This window comes from Scatophagus argus, chromosome 8 (genome assembly GCF_020382885.2).
Source record: "Scatophagus argus isolate fScaArg1 chromosome 8, fScaArg1.pri, whole genome shotgun sequence".
Lineage (NCBI taxonomy): Eukaryota > Metazoa > Chordata > Actinopteri > Scatophagidae > Scatophagus > Scatophagus argus.
In genome coordinates, this window is record NC_058500.1 from 4387813 (window position 1) to 4410518 (window position 22706).

The 22706-nt window shown below is 43.5% G+C and overlaps 1 protein-coding gene across 3 annotated transcripts in view; it reads left to right on the forward strand.

Annotated features, from left to right (window-relative positions):
* The window catches only part of magi3a (membrane associated guanylate kinase, WW and PDZ domain containing 3a), a 96642-nt gene that overhangs the window by 55074 nt on the left and 18862 nt on the right, over positions 1-22706 (forward strand). For all 3 annotated transcript variants that reach the window (XM_046396811.1, XM_046396813.1, XM_046396812.1), the window contains exons 2-7: positions 4079-4195; positions 9339-9458; positions 17682-17888; positions 19674-19836; positions 20689-20768; positions 21468-21525. In XM_046396811.1, coding sequence (XP_046252767.1) covers positions 4079-4195; positions 9339-9458; positions 17682-17888; positions 19674-19836; positions 20689-20768; positions 21468-21525 — 745 coding nt within the window. The remainder of the gene's footprint in view (positions 1-4078; positions 4196-9338; positions 9459-17681; positions 17889-19673; positions 19837-20688; positions 20769-21467; positions 21526-22706) is intronic.

Sequence of the window (22706 nt, forward strand, 5' to 3'; positions counted from 1 at the left end):
GCCAAATGAACCTAACAAGGTGGTAATTAGCGCATGGTGGGGGCTTTCTCGCTCTTTTCGGAGCTGCACTACTGTCAGAGAATTGCCTCATTAGACGCCCACTGACACCCCTGCTGGTGACATCTCTGCATTGCTTCCGCTCTCATTTAGGAAAAGTATTGTGTCTATGCAAGCCCATTGTCACTTAACCACCTGTTTACCAGCTGCCTGGGTAAATATCTTTACTGTTGGTCGATTATTTCAGCCCCGGTGAAGCGAGGGCGTGCTGGTGTGCCAAGAAGTGAGCCAAGGTGCAGGGATTTGGCAGAAGAAAGGTCTTTCTGCTTTTGGCTGAATGGTTCTTGTGCTACTTTTATGCATCACTCAGACTGATAGTTTCACCTGAGCGTTGAGTAACCGGTTTGCAAGGTTATTTGCAAAAAACTGTTGCTGTCTTTCAGTATTTCTCATGTTGCCAAATATTTTGTTTATTCCATTAAGATTGTACATCATGAGCATAAGCAAGCGTGGCTTTGTAGATGGCAATCTACAACCTTACAACATGGCTGAGGATCCTTTGGTTTTGTTATTACTCATTTTGCTGAAATTGAAGGGGAAAGAAATCCAAAGCTCATTTTCCAAAAGCTTGTCAGCATTTTAAAGGCTTTGACTGGGTGCCTTACAGCAAAAGTCAAAAATGGTCCTGCTGCTAAACCTGCTTTATAATAGTAGAGGGACTGTCTTTTGTCCAGTCTTTTGGCAGAAAAACAACTTGTGTCTGAATGAAAGACTTTCTGCAAACCACTTCAATAGCTTTGACATCAGTTACAGAAAATGACAGATGGTGAGGTGAGCTGAGAGTAGCTGTTTCCCATGGCAGATAGCAAAATATAAGAGTCTTAGGGGACTGGGGAAAGGATGATTGGCAGCAGCATGTGCTTTGTTTTCATCTCCATGGATGTGTGTGTGATAGAGGGAGGGACAGGCAGAAAGTGGGGTTTGTTAATACTTCCAGTATACAGTAAGTTTTCACTCTTAGGTCCTGGTCAAACCTCTCCTCTTGTCCTCTCTCATGTCCTCTCATCTTCACCTCTTCCAACCAACTCATGTTTGTGATCGCTGAAAACTAATAGCAAATTTATGTAGGGCTCTACATAAATTTGCTATTAGTTTTCAGCGAAATGGGGCTCCAGTGAAAGGGGCTTGGTTTTTATTTTGCTTTATCCAGACTCATCAAAGTAGAAAGTCAAGCAGAGAGGGGCCGTGACAGAGGCAGCAACAGGTAGATGCACACTTCACTTGAAAGCAAAAGCTTGTGATATGAGAGAAAACCAAAGGTTAAGTGGCTAGCAGTGGATGAAAGAAAGAAAGGGGAGATGCAAGAAAGGCTGATAGCTATTCGGAAAGTGATCTCAAACACAGGTGTGAGGAGCTCTGTGGGGATCTGCCAGAGCTGATGAATCTCCTCAGAGACGAAGCGATAGCAAAATGATGAAAGGGCAGGAGGAGAGAGACAAGCGAGTTTGCACGTGTGTTCCCATGCATCATCATTACTCCTCTCTGCTAACATCCCCCTCTCCCTCCACCCTGCTCTCCCACACTCCCTATGTTTTTAATGATTCGCCATCCTCGAACTGCCCCCCCCAACTCTCCCACACTCCCCTGTGTATGAGAGAGCGTCTAATAGCCAGATGACAAGGCACAAAGGCTTCCATTGTGTCCCGCATGCCTCATACAACCAGCCTGGCAGGCCAGGGATGCGCTGCCTTGTGAGCGAGTGCGAGGCTGAGAGTTGCCGCTCCCTCCCTTCCTCTCTTTCGCTCCGCGTCTCTCGAGATATGATGCAGCACGTTAACGCAACCTGACAAGCGGGCCACAAAGACTACCCTGTTAGAAGCACTGGAGTGGGAGTTTGCTTTGGGCAGGGGAGGTGATTTGCATGTGTTTGTGTGTGTGTGTGAGAGAGAGAAAGAGAAAGGGAGCAATTGATTTTGTGGACTCGGTGAGGCATCTGTCCTCGACTGCAGGAATCCTGTGGTAACAATTAGCTCCATCCACTGTCCATACCGAAACCCTCTGATCTTACGGGGCACTGTGTGAAAATAGGTCCAGGGTGGCATTCCCAAAGCATGAGGGCACAATCACTCCCACCCCCTCTAACATGGGAAGAGGCCGGACGCGGCAGGGGACAGAATGGGATGTACATTGTTTGCGTGTGTTTTTGGGGTTTTTCATGTCTCATAGCTTCTGGGAACCTGGACCGCAGGCTTGTGGCTTTCCGGTTGCAATAGCATAGCCAGACCCAGCTTTTGTTTCCTTGACCTGAATTCCTCACATTCATTGTGCCAGTAAAAAGTCTATAGAGTTACATAATGGAGACCCATGCTTGTCTTGGCCCTGGCCCTCACTTGTAACTCTGGCATGCTGTAGTTACTGGACTGTTTCAACTTAAGTAAAGCAGCAGGCACACTGGAAAGCCTCAGAATGCCAAGATCACTTGAATTATTAGCTTGTGAATGTGGGTGAGTGTGTGTGTGTGTGTGTGCTTGCACAGAAAAAGTATTGAGTTGTGTTGACACCCAGTAATCAACACCACTTTTCTGACAGATGTTCAGGGGTGATACAGCGCTGTTGATCTGCAGTCCCAGTTGTAGTTGTTTTATCTTCTTCGGGGATGAACAAGAAATTCATTTCATTTACAGTACTTTTGAATTTTTATTGGTGATGGCTTTGTAGTTCCCAGCAGCCAAATGTATTCTTCAACACTTCCTGCTGAAAATGGGCATCATAAAAAAAGGCTGTTCAAGTTTCAGAGTTGAACTCTTGTGGAGTGTGAGACGCGTAGGATGAGCCTCACTTTAAATTTTTCATGTATTTTACTGTGGGAGTACTTCTCTTTGTTACTACACAGTCAGATTTTTTTATTCAGTTTCTTCTGCCAATTTCAACTTGTTTCAACCCCAGCACTTGTTGGAAAGAGGGAATCTTATCCATGTTTTTGTAAATATTGATGAGTACATATGAATGGACTCAAAAATTGTTTTTAAATTGAAAACAAACCAAGTCTACAATGGTTATAGATTGTGCAGTGAAGTGGTGAAGATGAAGTATATGACTCACCATGATAAAATATCAGAAGATGCTCCCATAGCAGAATTATTCTCAGAATGGGAAACAGTGTCTGTAGGTGTACTTCACTTGCTGACTGATGTTCTTCCCGGTTCTTCTTCTCCCTGGCTTCTGCTCTAATTTGATTTGTCAACATTTTCTGATGTGGAGAAGCTCTACGTGATCTTAACACTTGCGTCAGAGAATATGGCAGACACAAACGTTACCATGTTCTGGTCTTGCAGAGCTGCGTTTGAGACCGCAGAAACGAGCAAAAGCAGATGTAGAACACGAGCCAGGCTTCTGACAGGTATCGCTGCAGCTGTGAGAACTGCCAGAATACCTGCTGCATGATGTTTCATGCAGAACACAGACACTAGTGGTCGGGTTAATTGTAACCCCTGCTAGACCTTTGAGGACGAAGTGGAGAGAGTGTAACTGAAGCCGTATTCAAAACACATCCATGCGCGACCCTTCCTGAGGAAGGAGCTCCTGCCCCACAGCTGGAGTCTACACTGAGGAAGAGAGCTTCCACAGCAAACACAAGGGAGTTCTCGCTCTGTTTCTTCCCTCTGTCTTCAGCTCTTTGTTTCCTCTCTTTGACATTCTGGCGCTCAGAGGAGGATGGTGAATTTTCCTCCCCTTGGTGGTGACAGTGCAGCCTCCACTTCCTCAGTCGTTATTCAAAATGCTGCTGTTCCCAAGATGCAACAGTGCCAGTGTTGTGTAACAACTTTTTGTAATGCGTGCACCTGTTTCTTCAGTATATCTTCATACCTCCTAAACATGTTGCTCTCTGGATAAGGAGCCTTTTGACTTGAGGCTTGTAGCACGAGTTGTTGTCCATTGGAGGACTGTGATCCAGCCTGTTGTGACTTTAGATTTCAGAATGTGTTTTTAATTGCCTCAACATCAAATCATCAGAGTGGGTGTTTTGGAAATGAGTGTTTAATTGTTGGACTGACCCACATTTCTCTTTCTCTTTTTCTAGGTAAGGTGTTGAATACTGATCTGCGTCACTACCTCAGCCTGCAGTTTCAGAAGGGCTCCCTGGACCACAAGCTCCAGCAGGTGATCAGGGACAACCTGTACCTGCGCACCATTCCCTGTGAGTAGCTTCACACAGCCTTCGGGCCCCTCAGTCTCCTCTCTCTCTCTCTCTGTCTCCCTGTCTGTCTGGGCTCTACTTGTTGGCCTCTGACCCCTCCAGATGAAACCCGGTTGGTCTCATCTGTAGCAAAACCTGCAGCTTTCTTGGCTGCATCTCCTGCGTCTTTATAAAAGTAGTAAAAAAACAAGAAAAAGTAGCCAGTCATTTTTTTATTTCTTTTTCTTTTTTTTTTTTTTTTTTTACTCATGGCGCTGCTCCACTACCTCTTCCAAAATACAAGAATAAATAACCAGGACAGAACATTCAAATTTTATACCCGACTGATTTAAAAATGGACAACAAGGCCAAGAGGCGTAAATGAAAGAGCAGCTGCAATTCTCTGGGCTGCACAGCTGAGTTAAGAAATAAAACATTTTTGCCATTTATCACTGCTCCAGACATTGTTTATTATCTGTCTCGCTTAGCATTTCGGAGGCTCTCATTTATGGCATTTTGCATGGAGGGAATGTCATTTTAAAAGGCATGTTTTGAAGTTGCATTTACTCTGGAATAAAGCAATAATGATTAAGCACCGGTTTGGTATGGTAATGTATGAAACAGTTTAGAATTCAAACATCTTCAGTGCTTCTAAACTATTTATTTACAGTACATGTAGAAGCAGGAACATCTCAGTCTCGTCCATCTCATCTGTAGGTTTTTGCATTTCTCTCTCATCTTGAAGATGTTATTTAAGCACTGACAGTACTCATCCTGTTCTGGGTTTACCCAGTTCTGCACACCTGGAGTCTACGTTAGAGAGTCATAACGCATTATATGAAAAGTTGACCATTCAGCGTGGCATCAGCGGCTCAGCGTATGTTCCCAGTCGGCTCTGCTCACGCCAGCTCGTGGCTTATCACAGCACACTGAGCTGCAATGACCGTGCAAGGAGCCTAAGTGGCCGCTACAGCACGATGCCTATGTGCTCATTACAGCAGCCGAGTGAGAGAAGCACGACTTCTAAGTGTCACACTGGCCTCCCACAGAAGATGACAGGAGATGAAAACAGTGCCAAGGGTCCCGGCCCCCACGAATCCTCAAAGCTTGGCTAAAATCCCCACCCCAGCTCTACCGCCAACTCTTTTCCTGTAAATCGCTGGGTGTTAATATCCGGCACGGCACGGCAATCAGCTCCACGAGTCTCATTGTCAGATAAAAAAGAAAGTAAGAAAAGATATTGAAATGTAAAATAAAAAGCCCCAGGTTTTCAATCAGTGCAATTTTTTTTTCTTTGAGAGGATTAAAGAAGGATCCTTTTAAGTTTTTAAGTCACTGAGACAAAAGAGAGAGAATCCAGCTTTGCATTCATGTGGATCAGCGTGGAATCTTTGTCCTGCTGCAGAGGAATGAAAAGTTAAAAGTAAGTCATAAAAACGGCCTTCAGTATCAACAAAATGTTGTCCTTATGCATGTCATTTTGCATTTATCCACGTGAGATTAAAACGCAGCCCGTTCCTGAGTATTATTCAGTCAGAATTCAGTCAGAACAGCAAAATGTGCCGGCGTCACTTTGTGCAGGATCTTCAGCTACTTGTGTTGTGACAGATTTTACTATATAACAAAAAGACTTTCTTCCATCTCAGCCTTTCAAACACACAGTAAATAACAATATGATGCTGTAACAAATGCAAATGATGTTAATAAATTAACAGGACAGAAGTGGAAATGGACAGATCATGTGAGATGAATATTGTATTCATGATTTATTATGAATTTGTCATGATTTATTATAGTATATTATATTATGTTATAGCCCGAGTCCAACATATAAGTTGACGCTACAGTTATGTTTTTTACTCTTTGTTTTCTTTTTCATTGCCCATCTGCAATTAGCATCTGCGAGCCTTGCTGGTAAACGTTTGTCACCTGGCTTCTGGTGGCCCCACAGAATGGGTGTTCAACAGGTTGACACGTAATGCTCGAGAGCTGGATTTTGTTAAGCTGCGACAACCCATGTAGACTTACTAACGCAGATTATTTTTTTCATTGCTTTAGTGTGACGCTTTTTGTTATGCTGTTTTCATGTGGTCGTTTCATCTCTACACACACGAGATGGGAGTTAAAATGGTGCTCTCTTCTCCAGTGAGAAATGGCAGCAAATCTTCTCTTGTCTTTTCTTCAGAGCTCCTTATCTCACTGCTCCTCCTTCTCAGATAACTGTTTTAGCTTCTTAGCACTCTCTCCTCGCATGGCTGGGCTGTGAATCTTACTCGGCCCTCACAGCTGTCCAGGTGTGGAGACTAATGAGATGGTTTGTGCTTTGTGAATTCATCTAGATCAGTGCAGACAGCATCCGCAGCCTGTGTTTCCCCATTTACATTTCTAAGTAGTAACCCTTTTTTAATATCACATCACCTCTTAAAGACATCATATGATAAAAGTATAATTATAAAGGCACATTGTGGTGATATGAGAATTGTGAAACTGTGAAGGTGGTAAAACCGATTGAGCTTATTTAAGAGTCTTTAGATATACTTGCGGGTGGCACGGTGGTACAGTGGTTACCACTGTGGCCTCGTAGCGAGAAGTACAAAGGTCTGGGCCCTTCTATGAGTTTGCATGTTCTCCCTGTTCCTGCGTGGGTTTTCTCCAGGTACTCCGTCTTCCTCCCACTATACCAAAAACATGCACATTAGGTTAATTGGCTACTCTACATTGCCCCTGGGTGTGAGAGTGTGTGGTTGTCTGTCGTTGTGTGTTGGCCCTGTGATTAACTGGCGACCAGTCCAGGGTGAACCCCGCCTCTCGCCCGTAGTCAGCTGGGATAGGCTCCAGCTCCCCCACGACCCTGACGGATAAGCGGTATAGAAAATGGATGGATGGATAGGTACACTTGCTAAATAATCCCCCTCTTCCAAAAACTGACTCATACAATATATAGCCAAAATATTGGGACACCTGCCATTACACCAACAGGAACTTTCTCGACATCACACTCTAAATAAAGACATTAATATGGAGTCCCCCGTCCCCCCCCTTGCAGCTCTAACAGCTTCTACTCTTCTGGGAAGGCTTTACACAACATGTTGGAGTGTTTCGGTGGGAATTTTTGACCATTCATGCAGTAGAGCATTTGTGAGGTCACACATTGATGTTGGACCAAAAGGCCTGGCTCACAATCTCCATTCCAGTTTATCCCAAAGGTGTTGGATGGGGTTGAGGTCAGGACTCTGTGTGGGCCAGTCAAGTTCTTCCACACCAAACTCATCCAACCATGTCTTTATGGAGCTTTGCTTTGTGCACTGGGGCACAGTCATGCTGGAACAGAAAAGGGCCTTCAACAAACTGTTGTCATAAAGTTGGAAGCATAGCATTGTCCAAAATGTCTTGGTGTGCTGGAGCATTAAGATTTCCCTTCACTGGAAGTCAGCCCAACCTCTGAAAAACAGCACCATCCCAATACTTTTGTCTATATAGTGTATATCTTCCTTTTGTGGCTTTGCCAGTCTCGTCTGATTGCTCTGTTTGACATAATAAAGGATTGTCTTTGCAACAGACTAAACTGTTTCAGATGTGATGGCTCACACTGCAGTCAGGATGGATGTTGACACAGAAAGAAAATGAAGAATGGGGACAGGTTCCCATTAAAGTGTGAGTTAAAATCCCTTGTGCCTGCAGTGCAGTCAGATAGCAGAGCAGTTCAGCCGAGGTACTGTAAAAGCCCTGATTGCATCTAAAAAGACGGTCAGCAGAGTGGGCATGTCAGGGAGCGAGAAATCATTTTCTTTAACAGTTATGAGAGTGTCAACAAGGAAGAACATGACCCTTCGTAACCAGATGCATCACTCACAGCAGATTGTGATTTAATGACTAGAAATTTGCATGAGCTAGAACAGAGTGAGGAGCTTTACTTTTGGAGTATTTTTGGTGACAAACCTCATTAAATATTTTTAAAAAGAAGGTGAAAAAGGGCAGAAAATAAAAAGTTGGCGCTCATATTGCAACTGCTGCTTCAAGGTCGTCTCTGACATAAAGCAACCGACCTTGACCATCATATCTGGCCTGAAGGAGACAATGCACTGTAAAACATGTCGCTCATTTTTACTTCCCTGACCTTACATGTATTTCGAGACTTACAAGCTTTATTTATACTCCACTATGGTTTGTAAGGAGATTTTGTACTTTTTACTCCACTGCATTTATTTGACACCTTTGTGTTTTGTACACATTCAGATTTGGCATGCAAAACTTACTAAGGGCCGATAAAATCTGATAGCTTGTGATAAATTAAACTTCCTAAGTGTTACACGGTTTCAGTTGTTTAACCTGAAACAATGCTTTCAGTAGTACCACCTTTACTTTCTCTTTTACAGTGTGGTATTGGTACTTTTACTTAATTTACACATTCTGAATACTTCCTCCTCCGGTGTAAGGCTCTGATCTTTGGTCTTACTGGAGAGGAATCTTACAGTGAAGATCTGGGAGCATGAATGTGTTGAGTTAATTGTATGAGTTCACAGATTCATTCTTTGGTTCACTGCACATAAGGATGACTCTGAAAAGGCCTGGCAAAAACAAGATTTTTACTTAAGTCGTGCTATAAAGTCACCACTATACCATTATGTTGCCATGGAAACCAGATATTTTGAGGAGAAGTTGCTTTGTGAGTGCGTGGCAGGTATAAAAGTAATGTAATTATTTAACAGATATGCTATATATGCTATATTTTAGGTCTACAGTGAAGATTTCATTCGTTTATGTTTGTGTTCTCCAATTCTCCTCATGTGTTTACTGCATTCTGATTGTGTTTAATTGCGCCCTTAAAGAATAAAGGTGTTGTTGTACACAGAAGTCAAAGTAAAAATGTGTGATTAAAATCCTGTTGATTATCATTATCATCAGTTACACTTGCTCTGCGTTCTGACAGCTGTGCTGCTGTGTTTTCGCATTTTAATAATGAATTCATAGCTCAGTGGTCCCAGCTCTGTTGACTATTCATGATGTAGACACAGATGCACCCCTGAGTGCTGTATTTGGACTTGAATCACATCCCTGTGGGCATGTTGGAGACAGCGTCACTTCCAGCTTCCCCACCCACCCCCACGTTAGTGAATGGCACATTCCGTTCATTTAGATGTTCCCTCTGTGTCACTGTTGGCAGGCACCACTCGGCAGCCCAGAGAGGGGGAAGTTCCTGGAGTGGACTACAATTTCATCAGTGTGGGGGAATTTCGCGAGCTGGAAGAAAGTGGACTGTTGCTGGAGAGTGGCACCTATGATGGTATGTCTCAACACAACACAAACATCAACAGCAACCTTACAGATGCCGGATATGTAGACAGTTTATTTTAAGGGGGGGGGAAAGACTGACTTGAAAAACCAAACCTTGATGCTTTTTGAGTACCAACATCTATCAAGCATTTAAAGATGTCCGCAGTGAAAGTTGCTCGATTTTTGCCTGCTTTCTCTTTGATAAAAAGGTCATATATTCACCTCCAAATCATCAATTTGTCAGTTTTGCTGTCACACCACAAGCTGCACCAGAGTTCACTTTCAGCACACAGCCACGCAGGTGGTCTCAGTCTGCTTGCTTGGACTGCGTCAGAATTTAGTGGACACCTTTCAAAGCAGCTACAAATGAAAATTAAACAAGGAAAAACAGAATAAAGATAAGAAAAAAAACATTTAGAGAAACATCATACAGCACAGTACGTGGTCCCAGTCCGCCCAGGGGACTCAGCTGCAGTGGAGGCTGAATCCCCTCGTGATGCCCTGGCTATTAGTTCTCTGAACTGTTGACTTCCCCTGATGACCCGACGGTCATCAGGGGAAGTCAACACATGGCACGTGTCATCATTAAATGCAAAAGAACCAGACATAATATGTCCTCAGGGGAGTTTGCTGACAAAAAGCAACTTCATCCCGGTCTTTCACGCACAATTTCAGAAATGTGTAGCCTGTGTAAGAGCTCTCTCGTCTGCCCTCTGTCCTGCATCCACCCCTGGGAGACGGGCTCTTCATCCCTGGACCTGTGAGCCGGTCCACAGGATGAATAATGGATCTGTTCTGCCCTTACCTGCTTAATGTAACACAACCATATATGTACTGAAGGCACAGAATCAGGAGCCCTCAGAAAGTTAATCATTATTGCCTGGACTTTTGACCTCTGAGTCTCAGCAGATTTCTCAAGCACAAACATGGAACTACAGACAGTCAGGTACTTGAATGAGGGAGAGATTTTTACCACATAATAAATGATTTCCCTGCAATGAGGTAGTCATTCACCACAGATCTGTTACAAGTTTGCTACCGACCCATATCCTATAGATTGTAAAATTAGCCGTAAGGGCCTATTCATGCAGAAATGCATTACTTGGGAAAAACATGCATTTTGTGTTGTGGCTTTAGTATTCATATCTTTTATGCCCTCTATAGTTTTGTTGTGTTTGATTGTTTCCATGCAGCCGTTTTACAAAAACATTTCTTCCTCTTGTGGGACCAAAGCAGAACTGAGCTGAACTTTGAGTGTCAAGGGCTCAGGGAAAACCCCACTCGCTTCCAACCTACTTTTTCACTGCAGTCAGTCATTATTCATTTCTCTGTCCTCGACATGCCAGGTTTTTTTCAGTGCACTTTACCTTTTTTCTGTGTGGGAACGAGGCCTTACTGTATCTTCTACGTCGACCTGGGCGTCCACTTTCGCAGCTGTGACTAATCCCCCAGAAAACCTGTGAACAACAGGGGCTGGATGTATTCATGGTTAATCTGTAGCTAAGAGTGACGCTCACTCCCACTGCTCTGCTGGAGTCCAAATGTGAGACAATGAGTCCTTCACAGATTGGTCGTCATATTTTCAAGTTATTTTAGAAGGCCGATGTTAGAAAAAAATACTTAATCGAGTGTAAAAGAGGGATATTGTGTTTGTTTGTGATTTCTCTTCACCATTAGTTAATTTCATTTTCAGTTCCCATCAGTCTCAGTCTGTGCATACCAAGCCGGTCTTAGCAGCAATGTTGACTCAGCCATTGGTAAAGTCCCTGGGAAAGTCTAAACTGCACAAAAACAAAGTTTGCCAAGTTTTAGTTTTACAGAATGATGGGAGCTTCGGTGTGTGAGTGAGACTTGTTGCCTTGGCTCTGCTGATTGTCGCAGGAAGTAGATTTTGCATGTGTGCAAGAGTGTGTGCATGTATGTGAATTAGGGCATATCCAATTTTCTACCCTCTCACTGTGGACTGTGCAGAAAAGCCAGTAGCATGAATCATTCATGACAGAGAGGGAGCTAAAGTGGACAAGCAAAATTCAAGAGCCGCAGGTGTCTCTCGGTTGAAACACAAAGTTAGCAGCTGCAGGGTTGGTGCAAACGTTGACATCAGCATCTCAGCTGAAAACGCAGCCTTGTGCTAACTTCCTTATTATTCCCCATGTTTTGCTCACATGTATTCACTCTGTATTCCATAAAAGTGCTCACAAATCTGCAGACTTTTACCACAGTGCTTATAATCGTGGTGATACAGTAGGCGGGATACCTGCACAGTCTGTGTTTTCATCTGACTGGAGTGATAAGATAAGATCATCATTGCACAGCCTATACAGTGAAACTTTACTGTGATTACATGTGGGAGATTTAAGGTATTATCAGTATTATCACGACTCAGTGCAAAAGTGGCTCCTGCAAGGTTGGCAGTGGAAAAAATGGCAATAGTAGCACAGAATTGCACACCACGAATGAAACAGGGACATGTAAGACCATACAGTGCTGTGGTTCTTTCATTCCAGCTGACAGTTATGGTCTGCAGTTGGAGACTGCTAGGGGCCAGTTTGACAGGGGAAGAAGATGATGAAATCCCCTTTGTGTAATACAAAATGCCTTCCCTTTGACAATCGTGGACTTTACTGGAAAAGAAATGACCATTTACCATCCCCTTGTTTTGGACCACATTGCCTGCAACCACTTTATAGTGGGGTCTTTTCTTCGGTATTAGAGGCTTTGAGAAAGTTCCGAGGCAAAGCTGCATAGCTGTGGATTAGATAGAAACAGGGCAGCGGGCCAGAAGTCACAGAGGAGGGAGGGTGCAAAGGTGCTGCGCTAGCAACAGCTGCCCACTCCCAGGAACTGGCATAACGGAGGCTGGAAAGATTAAGAAGAACCTCAGTTCTTAGGGCCACACTGCTGATAACATAGGAGTTGGATTAGTGTGGTTACTGCACACAATAACATAAGAAAAAAAAATAAAGCTGAGACAGAAAGTGATACAGAGAAGGGGATTTGGATGGATGAGAGCAGCTCAGTAAGAAAAATGAGGATGAAAGTGAAGATAGGAAGGGCGTGTAATTTATACTGGGTGTCACTGCACAGACTGAGATGAACATAAACCTGACGTTTATTCGTTATCGGCAGCCCATCTAACAGTGGAGTGTGAAGCTGTGCAAAACACACACACACACACAAGCACAGTAGTAGAGGAATGCAGGGCTGACAAGGTTGGCTTGTAAAGTGTGGGCATCCATGCCAAGCAGGGCCTGAGCCCCGTGCCAAGGCTGGAGCACAAGATGGGCTTCACCCGCCTGGGGCCTTGGCAGTCACTGATGAGGCCTGGGCAAACTGGGCACTGCCCAAGAGACTGGGAGCCCATCCTCAATGATTAATGAGGGTCTGTGACTGTGGCTGGCAGGTTCAAAGAGGCAGAGGGATAAATGCGAAGAGGAGGAGGAATGGGGGCAGCTGGTGAAGGCTGAGCCAGACTGTAAACCCTAGAGAGGTTTTCCCAAACTTCCACAGCATAAGGGATGTCTCCAATTTCCATTTGTATTTAAAAACATTGCCCCAAATCCATTTGCAGGCATTTCACATCGCTAAATGACCATGACCGCATGACTCATTGCTCTCAAGCGTTTCCATCGCAGCTTTCAGTGAAAGTTTTTCTGAAGGATATGTTGAGATTTAGAGATGTTATGTCTTACGGCAGATATGACTCTTATCAAACTCACATTTTACTCAAATTCTCAGAAGCTGGAGATGAGATAGGCTGACTAAAACGGATCACGTCACATCTACACACACGTTCATCCACGGTCTCTCTCGCCCATACACACACATGGCCTGAGTGGAGCCTGGTCTCTCTGGTTGTAACAGCTCTTTAACAGGAAACAATGTCCTCTTTGACATGAAAGAAGTACTTCCTAATGGCAGCAAACACAACTCTGCATGTGTAACATGAGTGAATGGCTGTGTGACGGTGCCAAGCAAGTGTTGGCCTAGCCTATTAAAATGAAAATGGCTTTGCTTTACACTGCCGCCGCCGCCGCCACTCACAAAGCTGCAAAGAGAGCTTCAATATAATAATACTGTGCTGAGTTATTGGTAGTCCTTGCACAGTTTACGCTGCTGTTACCTTTAACACGACCAGTACTTGTCATTTTACAACCGCTTGACAAAAGGGAAGCAAGTTTTAAATTGCCTAAGCTGAAAATGTTGAGCCGTATTATTTTTATCTGTTGTCCATTTGTGTTTCAGACGCACATGACTCCATCAGAGGTTAAACATAGCAACCAAACTGAGATGTGTATGAGCCTCATGATCCGCTTATCCTTTTAGTTCACAGTCATGTGTGTTGTATGCTTTATAAATGCTGGAAACGCTCAGGACCTGACATGTCTGTGAGTGGGCGACCATCAGAACAACATATTGTAGAATCCCAGGATCAGAAATTTGATCTTTCATTGGGGAACGGTAATCCTTACTTTAGCTTTGTACTTCATTTCTTCTCATTCTTACATAGGACACAGCATGTTAACGTGTTGATCCAGTGCCCATATCAACAGGTGTCTATTTTTGTCACAAACACACAGGCATGGGGAGCCGTTTGCATCGTGGTTCCCAGGCTTTTTTCAAGAATGAACAACTCATTAGTCCAAGGCTGTAATTAATGTGGAATATTTGAGGTGGCCACCACGACATCATTGGGGTTGCCAAAGGGTGACCAGACATACTGTTGAAATCAGGACCGACTTTTGTTCCTGGCATCTCAGAAGGTCTTTGTCCTGATAATGAGACTTTGGACATCTTTTAATGAGGCAGAGTTATGTGTCAGGATCACAGACAGGTTAGGTCAGTGTTTTCTCTCCCTCTCTTCAGCCGAGAGGGAAGGCATAGCAGCAGCCTCCTCCACATCACCAGATGAGCTATTGCAATGGCTGATAAGCAGCTATAATGTCGCCAGATTTCGAGGTCATGCTGGGCAAACAGCCTTCCCTCTGCTTCTGCTGAGTTTGGCTCCTCCTTATCCTCTTGCTAACCAGACAACAGCAGCAAAGTACAAAAGTACTAATTTACAATTGCAACTCTTTAAACATGTAGGCTCAAGTAAGAGTCTTCAGAGCTACCAGTATAGTTTGCACCTCAGCCAAAATCAGCCTTGACTCTGACACTTTCTTAGTACTTTATCAAACAAGCATTTCTTTTCTTTTAATTCATAAATCAAGTACAGCGTCTGTAAAGTCTGCTTTTATTCTCTTATCTTTTTAATTTTAATGCTGAGCCCATCGCATATTCAGTATCATTTAATCTGATATGCACATTCATTTTGTAGAATTTATCCATTAGAATCACAAATATCCATTTGTTTGATCTAGCCTATTTTTGGTGCTCGCGTCTTTAATAATTAAATCTTAATTGTTATTTCTAGAGCCGCTTGAAATCTTTGATAAAACACACTGTATACAGTTGTGACATCAAAAGGGAGACGGGGGACTTTTTTGTTGCATTGAATATCAGTAGGATCAAGCATTTTGACTCTGTTAAATGGAAATGTGAATTATTATTAATTACTTTTGTTGATTGCTATAAGATTATATGGTAAAGCCCATAAATACAGTATGACTGCATATAGACACTGTTTTTTTTGGTTATTTTAGCTGTTTACCAAAACTTGTTGAAGTTACAGTTACATGCTGGTTGGACTGAGAACCCAAGGACACGCTGTGGTAGGGACCTGATTTATGATACCCTGATTTATCATCTACTTCACATTCTCATCATATTGTATATCTGTGCTCGACGGTCACAAGATATTAATGTTAAATTAAATTGCATTTTGTTGAAATAATGTGAAGTAAAACTAAAAGAGGAGCCGCGTGAGATTCAAACGACCCGACTCCTCAGTCTGTTGAGCTCTTTTTTCTTCAGGTTGTGTTGGTTTCACATCCACACTGAATGAAGTTATAAATTCTCATCAATGACTGCTTTTCATGCTGTGGCTCATTAGTACAGTATAATTACAACATGATCCATCTCAGTGCACTTCCTTATTGTGGCCAGTGTCTCCCAGCTCCTTGCTAATAGGTGCTTACAGAGGCTGCGTGTACCTTTGTGTAAGCTTCGTAAACTGAGGAGAGCACCGAGCAAATTACCACTCCTAATTTAAATCCCTCAATTTGCATTCCATCCATAAGCATCCTATTAATTACAAACCTAGTAAAGGATCTGATGGTTTTCAGCAAGGTACTGATATTACTGCTTCATAAATTAAAACACGTTTTAATGTAATTACCTTAATCAGTTATGATGTATTACTTTGGATTTGCATGCAAATCAATCTGTATCCTGTTTGTCTTACTTGAAATAGGGCAAATAATAGCCCAGTGCGCTTTTACATATATATCTTTAAGTTATATATAAAGAAAGCAAGATTCTTCCTCTTTTTGCTTTGTGTGGATCCTTAATTCTCTTGTCACAAAATTTGTGTCAGGAGGAAATTTTCTTTCCCTCTGCGCTGCCTCCCGTCCTTCCTCCTTTGTTCCTGTTCTCGCTTCGCTCTCCTCCTCTCAGCCGTTTCCTTGGTCACACTCCCTGATGTGCAGTTTAACTGCTACAATAAAATGTTCAGCCACTTGGACATAGCTCAGTCTTAGCCACACTGCACTCCTGGAGGGCTGTGGCTTCTCACATATCAAGAGCAAACAGTGAATTAATATTTGTACCAACTGTTGTCTCACTTCTTCTCGCTTGGTTAAGTTTTCGTCCTTTCTGTTATTCCTTGTCCTTTTGCATGGACAGAGGAGTTAGTGAGTGGTAAAGTGGGTCATCCCTATCCCATAGTGCAGGAAAGAGGAAGACTGGCTCAGTGGAGTAAGGCTGTTTGCAGCCTTAGGCACCAACATGACAGCAAAGGCAAGCTGATGGACTCAAAGGGGCGATCGAGTGCTTGAGAACTTACCTTGGCATAAATGCTGTAGCCTCAGTTCCCTGTTGAATGAAGCAGTAAATATGAAAACACAACAGTCCAGGATTTTTGACTTTGGTGTGTGGGCTGGAACTAATGAGTCATGATGCTAAAAAAAAAGGTAATCATGGTAAGATACATAAAACATACATTTTAAAATCCACAGAAATACAGTAAAAGCAGCACATGATTGAAAACATTTAATAGGACGTTAAGAATAAAATAGAACATAAAAATAAATGTATTAATTTAACTCTAAAAGCCAGTTTATATTTATGTCCCTTTGCAAAGTTCTGCTATGTGGTAGTGGAGAAACACATGCATTCTGAATGTTAAAACGATTTTCATAATCATCAAAAATAAAACCAACGAAGTCAACGTTAACAAAACCGGCAATCTGAGAGGCGTAACATACTTTAACAGGACATATCTGACATATTTATGCTAAATACTAATAAAAATAATCAAATGTAATTGAGTAGTCCTTGACATTGTACTATTCATATAATATAATATAAATATATGCTAAATTACACATTTCTCAAATGTAATCTGGGCTGATTATAGTTACTTTTTTTGTTATCAGATTACATAATCCCAGTAACATATAATCTGTTACTACTCAACCCTGCAGGTGAAGTAGATCAACAGTGATAGTGATAGCAGTAACCAAAGACAAACTGAGGGGAAAACCACTTCCCCTTATCTGATGAAATTGCTCTAAATACGTAGCTTCTTTTTCCAACAGATACAGTTTGGTTGTGATTTGTAGCTGACAATCAGACTCTCCTGTGCCTTTGAAGAAGCTTAAACAGTTGCTACAGTTGAGATGAGATGGTCTGTCCTTGATCTGGTATCAGCAAAATGGTTTTGCTGCTGCACTGGTGCTTAGTTTTCTCTTCCTGTTCTCTCGTGTACTGCAAAGCCAAGAAGAGACCTGCCATTCTTTCCTACAGAGTGTAACCTTTACTTCTGTGTGCATTTGCACTCTGGTATTCCTGTTGTCATTAGGACCAAAAGGGTTCACAAAGGCAGAAAAATCCTCCAGGCAGGGTTGTTCAACACTTTCCCAGTCCTCACTTCCACAAGGAGCTGCTGTGGGGTCAGAACACTGGTTTAGGGTTAAGATTGGAAGGAGATTTTGGGTTAACTAAATGAGAGGGTTAAGATCAAGTATGAAGAAATGGAGGACTGTATGGATGTAAGGATTATAAAATGAATGTTGTCAAAGAAAGCCTCTGCATGTTGAGGAAAAAGTATATTCACATCTTCTGATTCCAGGCAACTACTACGGCACCCCTAAACCCCCTGCAGAGCCCAGCCCTGTGCAGCCGGACTTGGTGGACCAGGTTCTGTTTGATGAGGAATTTGACACGGAGGTCCAGCGAAAACGCACAACTTCTGTCAGTAAGATGGATAGAAAGGACAGCGCTGCACCAGAAGAGGAAGAAGAAGAAGAGAGGCCTCCTATGGTCAACGGTCTGGCCGGTGAGAGACCCCACTGTCTGCTTCTTACACCATGTTATGATGCAGCTGTGCTCCTTACCGCTTCATTCCAAATTCAAATCCCAGCAGATTTTTGTTTGCTCAATTATTTTTTTTTTGTTTGATCAGCAGTTCATTATATTGTTCTCAGAATGCAAAACAGCAGGCTGCTTTTTTTCTTTCCTCCTTTTCATTCTTTTCTCCTAACAAACATTCTCGGGATTAGCTGTTGCAAGGTCAGTGCTAAATCACAAGGCGAAGCCAAAGACTGTTTGAGATCAATAGAAATAAAACCTCAGTTAGAGGGACAGACTTTGTCCTGGTTTGATTCCCCTCCACCCACAGGATGTCCTCACTTGGCTCAGGGCACAAGCAAAATCAGAATATGCTTCAGCTAATGGTGAAGTAGTTAGAAAACATCTAACAGCTGTTAATGTCCAAAGTTACACTGTAAAACTTAAATAAAATTGTAGAAGCAGTCCTCCTAGCCTCAAGATTGTCAGCCAAATCAACCTCTCTGCACAAAATAATTAGCCTAAACTTGTGTCAAGATAATTGAGATGTTTCTGAATTGTGAGAAAAGTAAGTTAGAACTTACACTCACACATGCAGTACATGTACTGATTGCACCAAGTTCAGGTATGTCAAGGAAGCGTGAACAAACTGTAGTCCCTAGCAAATATGTAACCAACAGAGAAAAACATTGTCTGAGACACAACATCTCTGTGGCCTTGGACAGTAATGATTGCAGTGTAGAGCCCAGCCAAGAAAAGCTGCTCATTGTCAGTGGATGTCATTTCTAATTCTGTAGTTCATGAGTCGTCTAATCTCAAATGCAGTTTATTATATCTTTGTCAGCATGTGGATGGATTTGATTGTTAAAGTATTGAGCAGGTACAACAGAACAGTCAGCAGAAGACTACTGTTAGCAGCCATTTTTCTATGCATCCATGCAGCATTCTCGTCAGTTTGTGAAGCCAACATGCCCGCATCTGCAACAGCCCAGTTTATATTTCTCTCCAAGGGCTGAAAGCTGCTGTAGCCTGGAGAAAGTGTCTGTATGGAGTCATTTATTCTGATTTCAGAAGTGCAGAATCCCCCTCCTGGTTCCATCAGGAAGAAGAGGCCCCAATTTCAGCACGAAAAAGCTCTTGGCTTCTCCCAGTCAACAGCTGTCACTTTCCATCCCTGCCATTCAATTACCCCAGTGAAACAGGCTGAGCATTCAGTGCCATGATGAAGCTAGGTCATTCACAGCCAGACGAAAACCTGCAGATAAGAGCTTCAAACATACACACACACACACACACATATCAAGATTAGGCAAATACAGACCCACGCAGCAGCCTGTGTGTTACTAATAGAGTTGTGATGTGGCACTCGTGGCTGGGCTGAAGCATTGGTCAGCTCTGTCCTTGCCTGGGAGGCAGTTCCCAGTACATCACTGCTGACATGCAAATCCTATGGCAATTGCTGCACTTCCGTCCTCTCTCTGTGTATCCTCTCTCTCTCTCTCTCTCTCTCTCTCTCTCTCTCTCTCCCTCTGTCTCTCTACCCCTTCCTCTCTTGTGGATGTAACCATCCACCCAGTGTACAGACTAGAGGAAGATCATCTTGAGCGACGGCAACAGCAGCAGGGAGAGATGCAAGGAGCCCAGAGGAGCTCCAATGGCGCCACACTCTCACCTCCTGTCTCCTTCTCCTTCTACCATCTCCCATACCCCTACTCCCAACCCATTCCTCTTTCTGTCTCCATGCCCGTGTCCCTCTCACCATGTCGGGCCACAGAGCACAAGGACAAGGCGGAGTGGAGGAAAACTGTGCCCAGCTACAACCAGTCGGCTGGGGCTATGGACTTGCGTGCGTGGAACCCTCAGGATGAAAGTCAGGAGCCCCTGCCTAAAAACTGGGAGATGGCCTACACAGAGACCGGCATGGTCTATTTCATAGAGTAAGTAGCCTCACTGCTATTACTTGCTTGCATTGTTTTGATCCTGTTACTCTCCCGTTATATTGGCATTATGCTAATCCCACTCCCAGAACTCTCCCATATCGTCTCTATTATTGCCGTAGTGGACTGAATGTGATCTGGGATCTGGCAGTGAGTCCCCTCAACTCCCCATCCTCTGTGCTGTGTCAAACCAGGTGTTGGACACTGAAGATTTCTGTAGGCTCAGCCGTGGCAGTGTGTTGTTCTTGATTTGCTTTTTTTCTTTTATTTCCCTTGTGTTTGATGTCAGGTTTGTTGGCCGGTGCTAAAAGCAGCAGGCCCACATTGTTTACCTGGCCCGTTAGCGTGGCAAGCAGTCAATGCTGAGCTCCTGACATAGCCAGGTGCTGCTGCTCACTGCTAAATCAATAGCTCATTCTGCCAGCCAGAGAAACAACAGGCTAAATGGAGCCCGCCACCGCTGACCTGCACTCTCAGTTCTCCTCTTTATGATCTCTGCAGCTGCTCACTCTTTTCTTTCTCTGGTTAATGTGTTGCTCCTTTTCCTCCCTCTTTACTTCCTCCCATTCCATCCTCTCTTCCGTTTCCCTCAAAGGGTCCTCTGAGCTTTGATAAAATTTTGCTAATATTTTAAAGACTTCTTTAATAAGCCATTTGATCCCATAAGATTAGAAGTTGGCCACACTTTCTGTTTTTTGGGGAGCTTGTAGCTCTGTTTGTTTGTTAAAACTAGTGGAATAGCTTCTGGGTAACGTGGCTCCTGAGAGTGTTTTCAGTGCTAATTGCTGAATTTTCACAGTATCTTAAATATTTTTTCTGCGCCTAAAGCCCTCTCTTCTCTTTTTACTTAAGTCACAACAGCAAGACCACTACCTGGCTGGACCCCCGCCTTGCCAAGAAGGCTAAGCCTCCTGAGAAATGCGAGGAAGGAGGTGAGACAATATCTGAAGGTAGTTGTGGTGTGGCAGCAATCTTTGCACAATCCCATTTATGTAGTCTCCTTCCTACCCACATGCACTCTTACACTTGATCCCAATTCCCTGCTGCATAGCACAGTGTGTGCATGCGCCACATCCCTGCCTCTGTGAAGAGGGCGCTGGCTAACAGACGGTGATTGAACAGCTGAGCGGGCCTGGTCACAGTCATGCCGGTGACACAGCACAAGTCTCCGATCTCCAGCCTGCCCCTCTCTTCCTAATGGCTTCTGGGACACACGCAGGGAGCTCATCAGTGCAGCATCTCTCAAAAGGCAATTTTCTATGGCCCCTCTTGCGTAAAGATCTCCTCTGCGCCGCATGTGTTTGTCGCACAGCAGCAGAAATTCAAGATGTTGCACACACACACTGCTGGAGAGAAAAGACTATTACTTTTGGGGGAGGCTGTATAACAAATCAGCGTTTCCTCCTCCTCTCCCTGCCTCCTTTACAGCGTGTATTCAGGCATAAACACACACACACACACAGTGACAAATAAAAGCAGGCCTGTTGATCTCCATGTGTAGGTAAGCATGCTGTGAAGCTGCCAGTCAAAGCACTGTGCCTCATTGCGTGTGTCCAATTGTCCATGTCGTGCCTCAGCAGTACTTGAAGTGATTTGAGTCTGCCTTTTCTCTGTCTGTCCCCCCCTCTCAGAGTTGCCCTACGGCTGGGAGAAGATTGAGGACCCCCAGTTTGGCACATACTACGTAGAGTGAGTAAACTTTTCTGTGTGCCTGAAGGTACCCACAGGGCTGTGGCTGTGAATTGTGGAGGAGGTTGTGGCTGCTCATATTCAGGCTCTTTGTGTCTTTGCTGAAGTGACAGTTAAAAGGATCAACCCAGGACTTCAGTCTATACCTGTGTAACATCTACGTGCAGTACTTAAATACTTGGCTTTTAACCTCACTTCTTTTCTGCATATGATGACAATAGTGTATGGAAAATGAACGTGGGTTGTGTGAAGTATGAATGCGGGTTTTTGTGTGAATGGATTTAGAGCATTTATTTATTTATTTATTTGTTTTATAGCGCTTTTTTATTTTTTTTATACTGAGCCTGATTCTTGAGTGGATCTGAATTTCATTGTATGTTCTGTACATACACAATAAAGAATCTTACATTATCTTACTGTTGAATTCCAGAGAGTATCAAATGGGCTTTTTGAATCTCAAGAGGCCTGTGGACTGCAATGTTTCCATGTTCTATGGTCCATACAGTTGTCAGTACAGATACTACTGGTGGGTTACAGCTTGGTGTGTGTGTGTGTGTTTGTGGAAGAGAAAAGACAGTGAAGACAACAGGCAATGAAGGTTTAGGGTCCCTGAGAGGGAAACGAGGGTGAGATTCCATCCTGATCGAGAGTGTAAACAAGAGCACAATGTTTCATTTTAGTCCCATCACTGTGGACAAAGAGGGACAGACCTGCAGGCAGGGGGGACATCAGTGTGTTTGTTTATGCAAGAGGGTCATCGAGGGGCTGCCTCTGCTCTGTCTTTTTGTCTGGCAAATTTAGCTGCGAGCGAGCGAACAAATGCAACGACGTGACACAAAGACTCATTATTTCCTCAACGGCCAAACAAAACATGAGGTGTGGCAATCAAGGAGAGAGAAAGTGAGACAGAGAGCAGCAGAGGAAATGAAAGAGTGGGGAAATGTTTATATCTGCAGACGTAATGGGGAGGGTATCTGTGTGCATGACTCAGACGCAGCCACACCGCAGAGTACTTTTTGTTGAAGGCACACACACACACACACACACATACAGTATATATCATCAGTGTCTCAGCATGTGTCTGATCCACTGTGCTGCATCAATGCATTTTGTCTTCCCAAGGTGCCATCATGACGGGGATTTACAGCCGTTAAAGCTTATTACGCAGATGAGCTACCTCT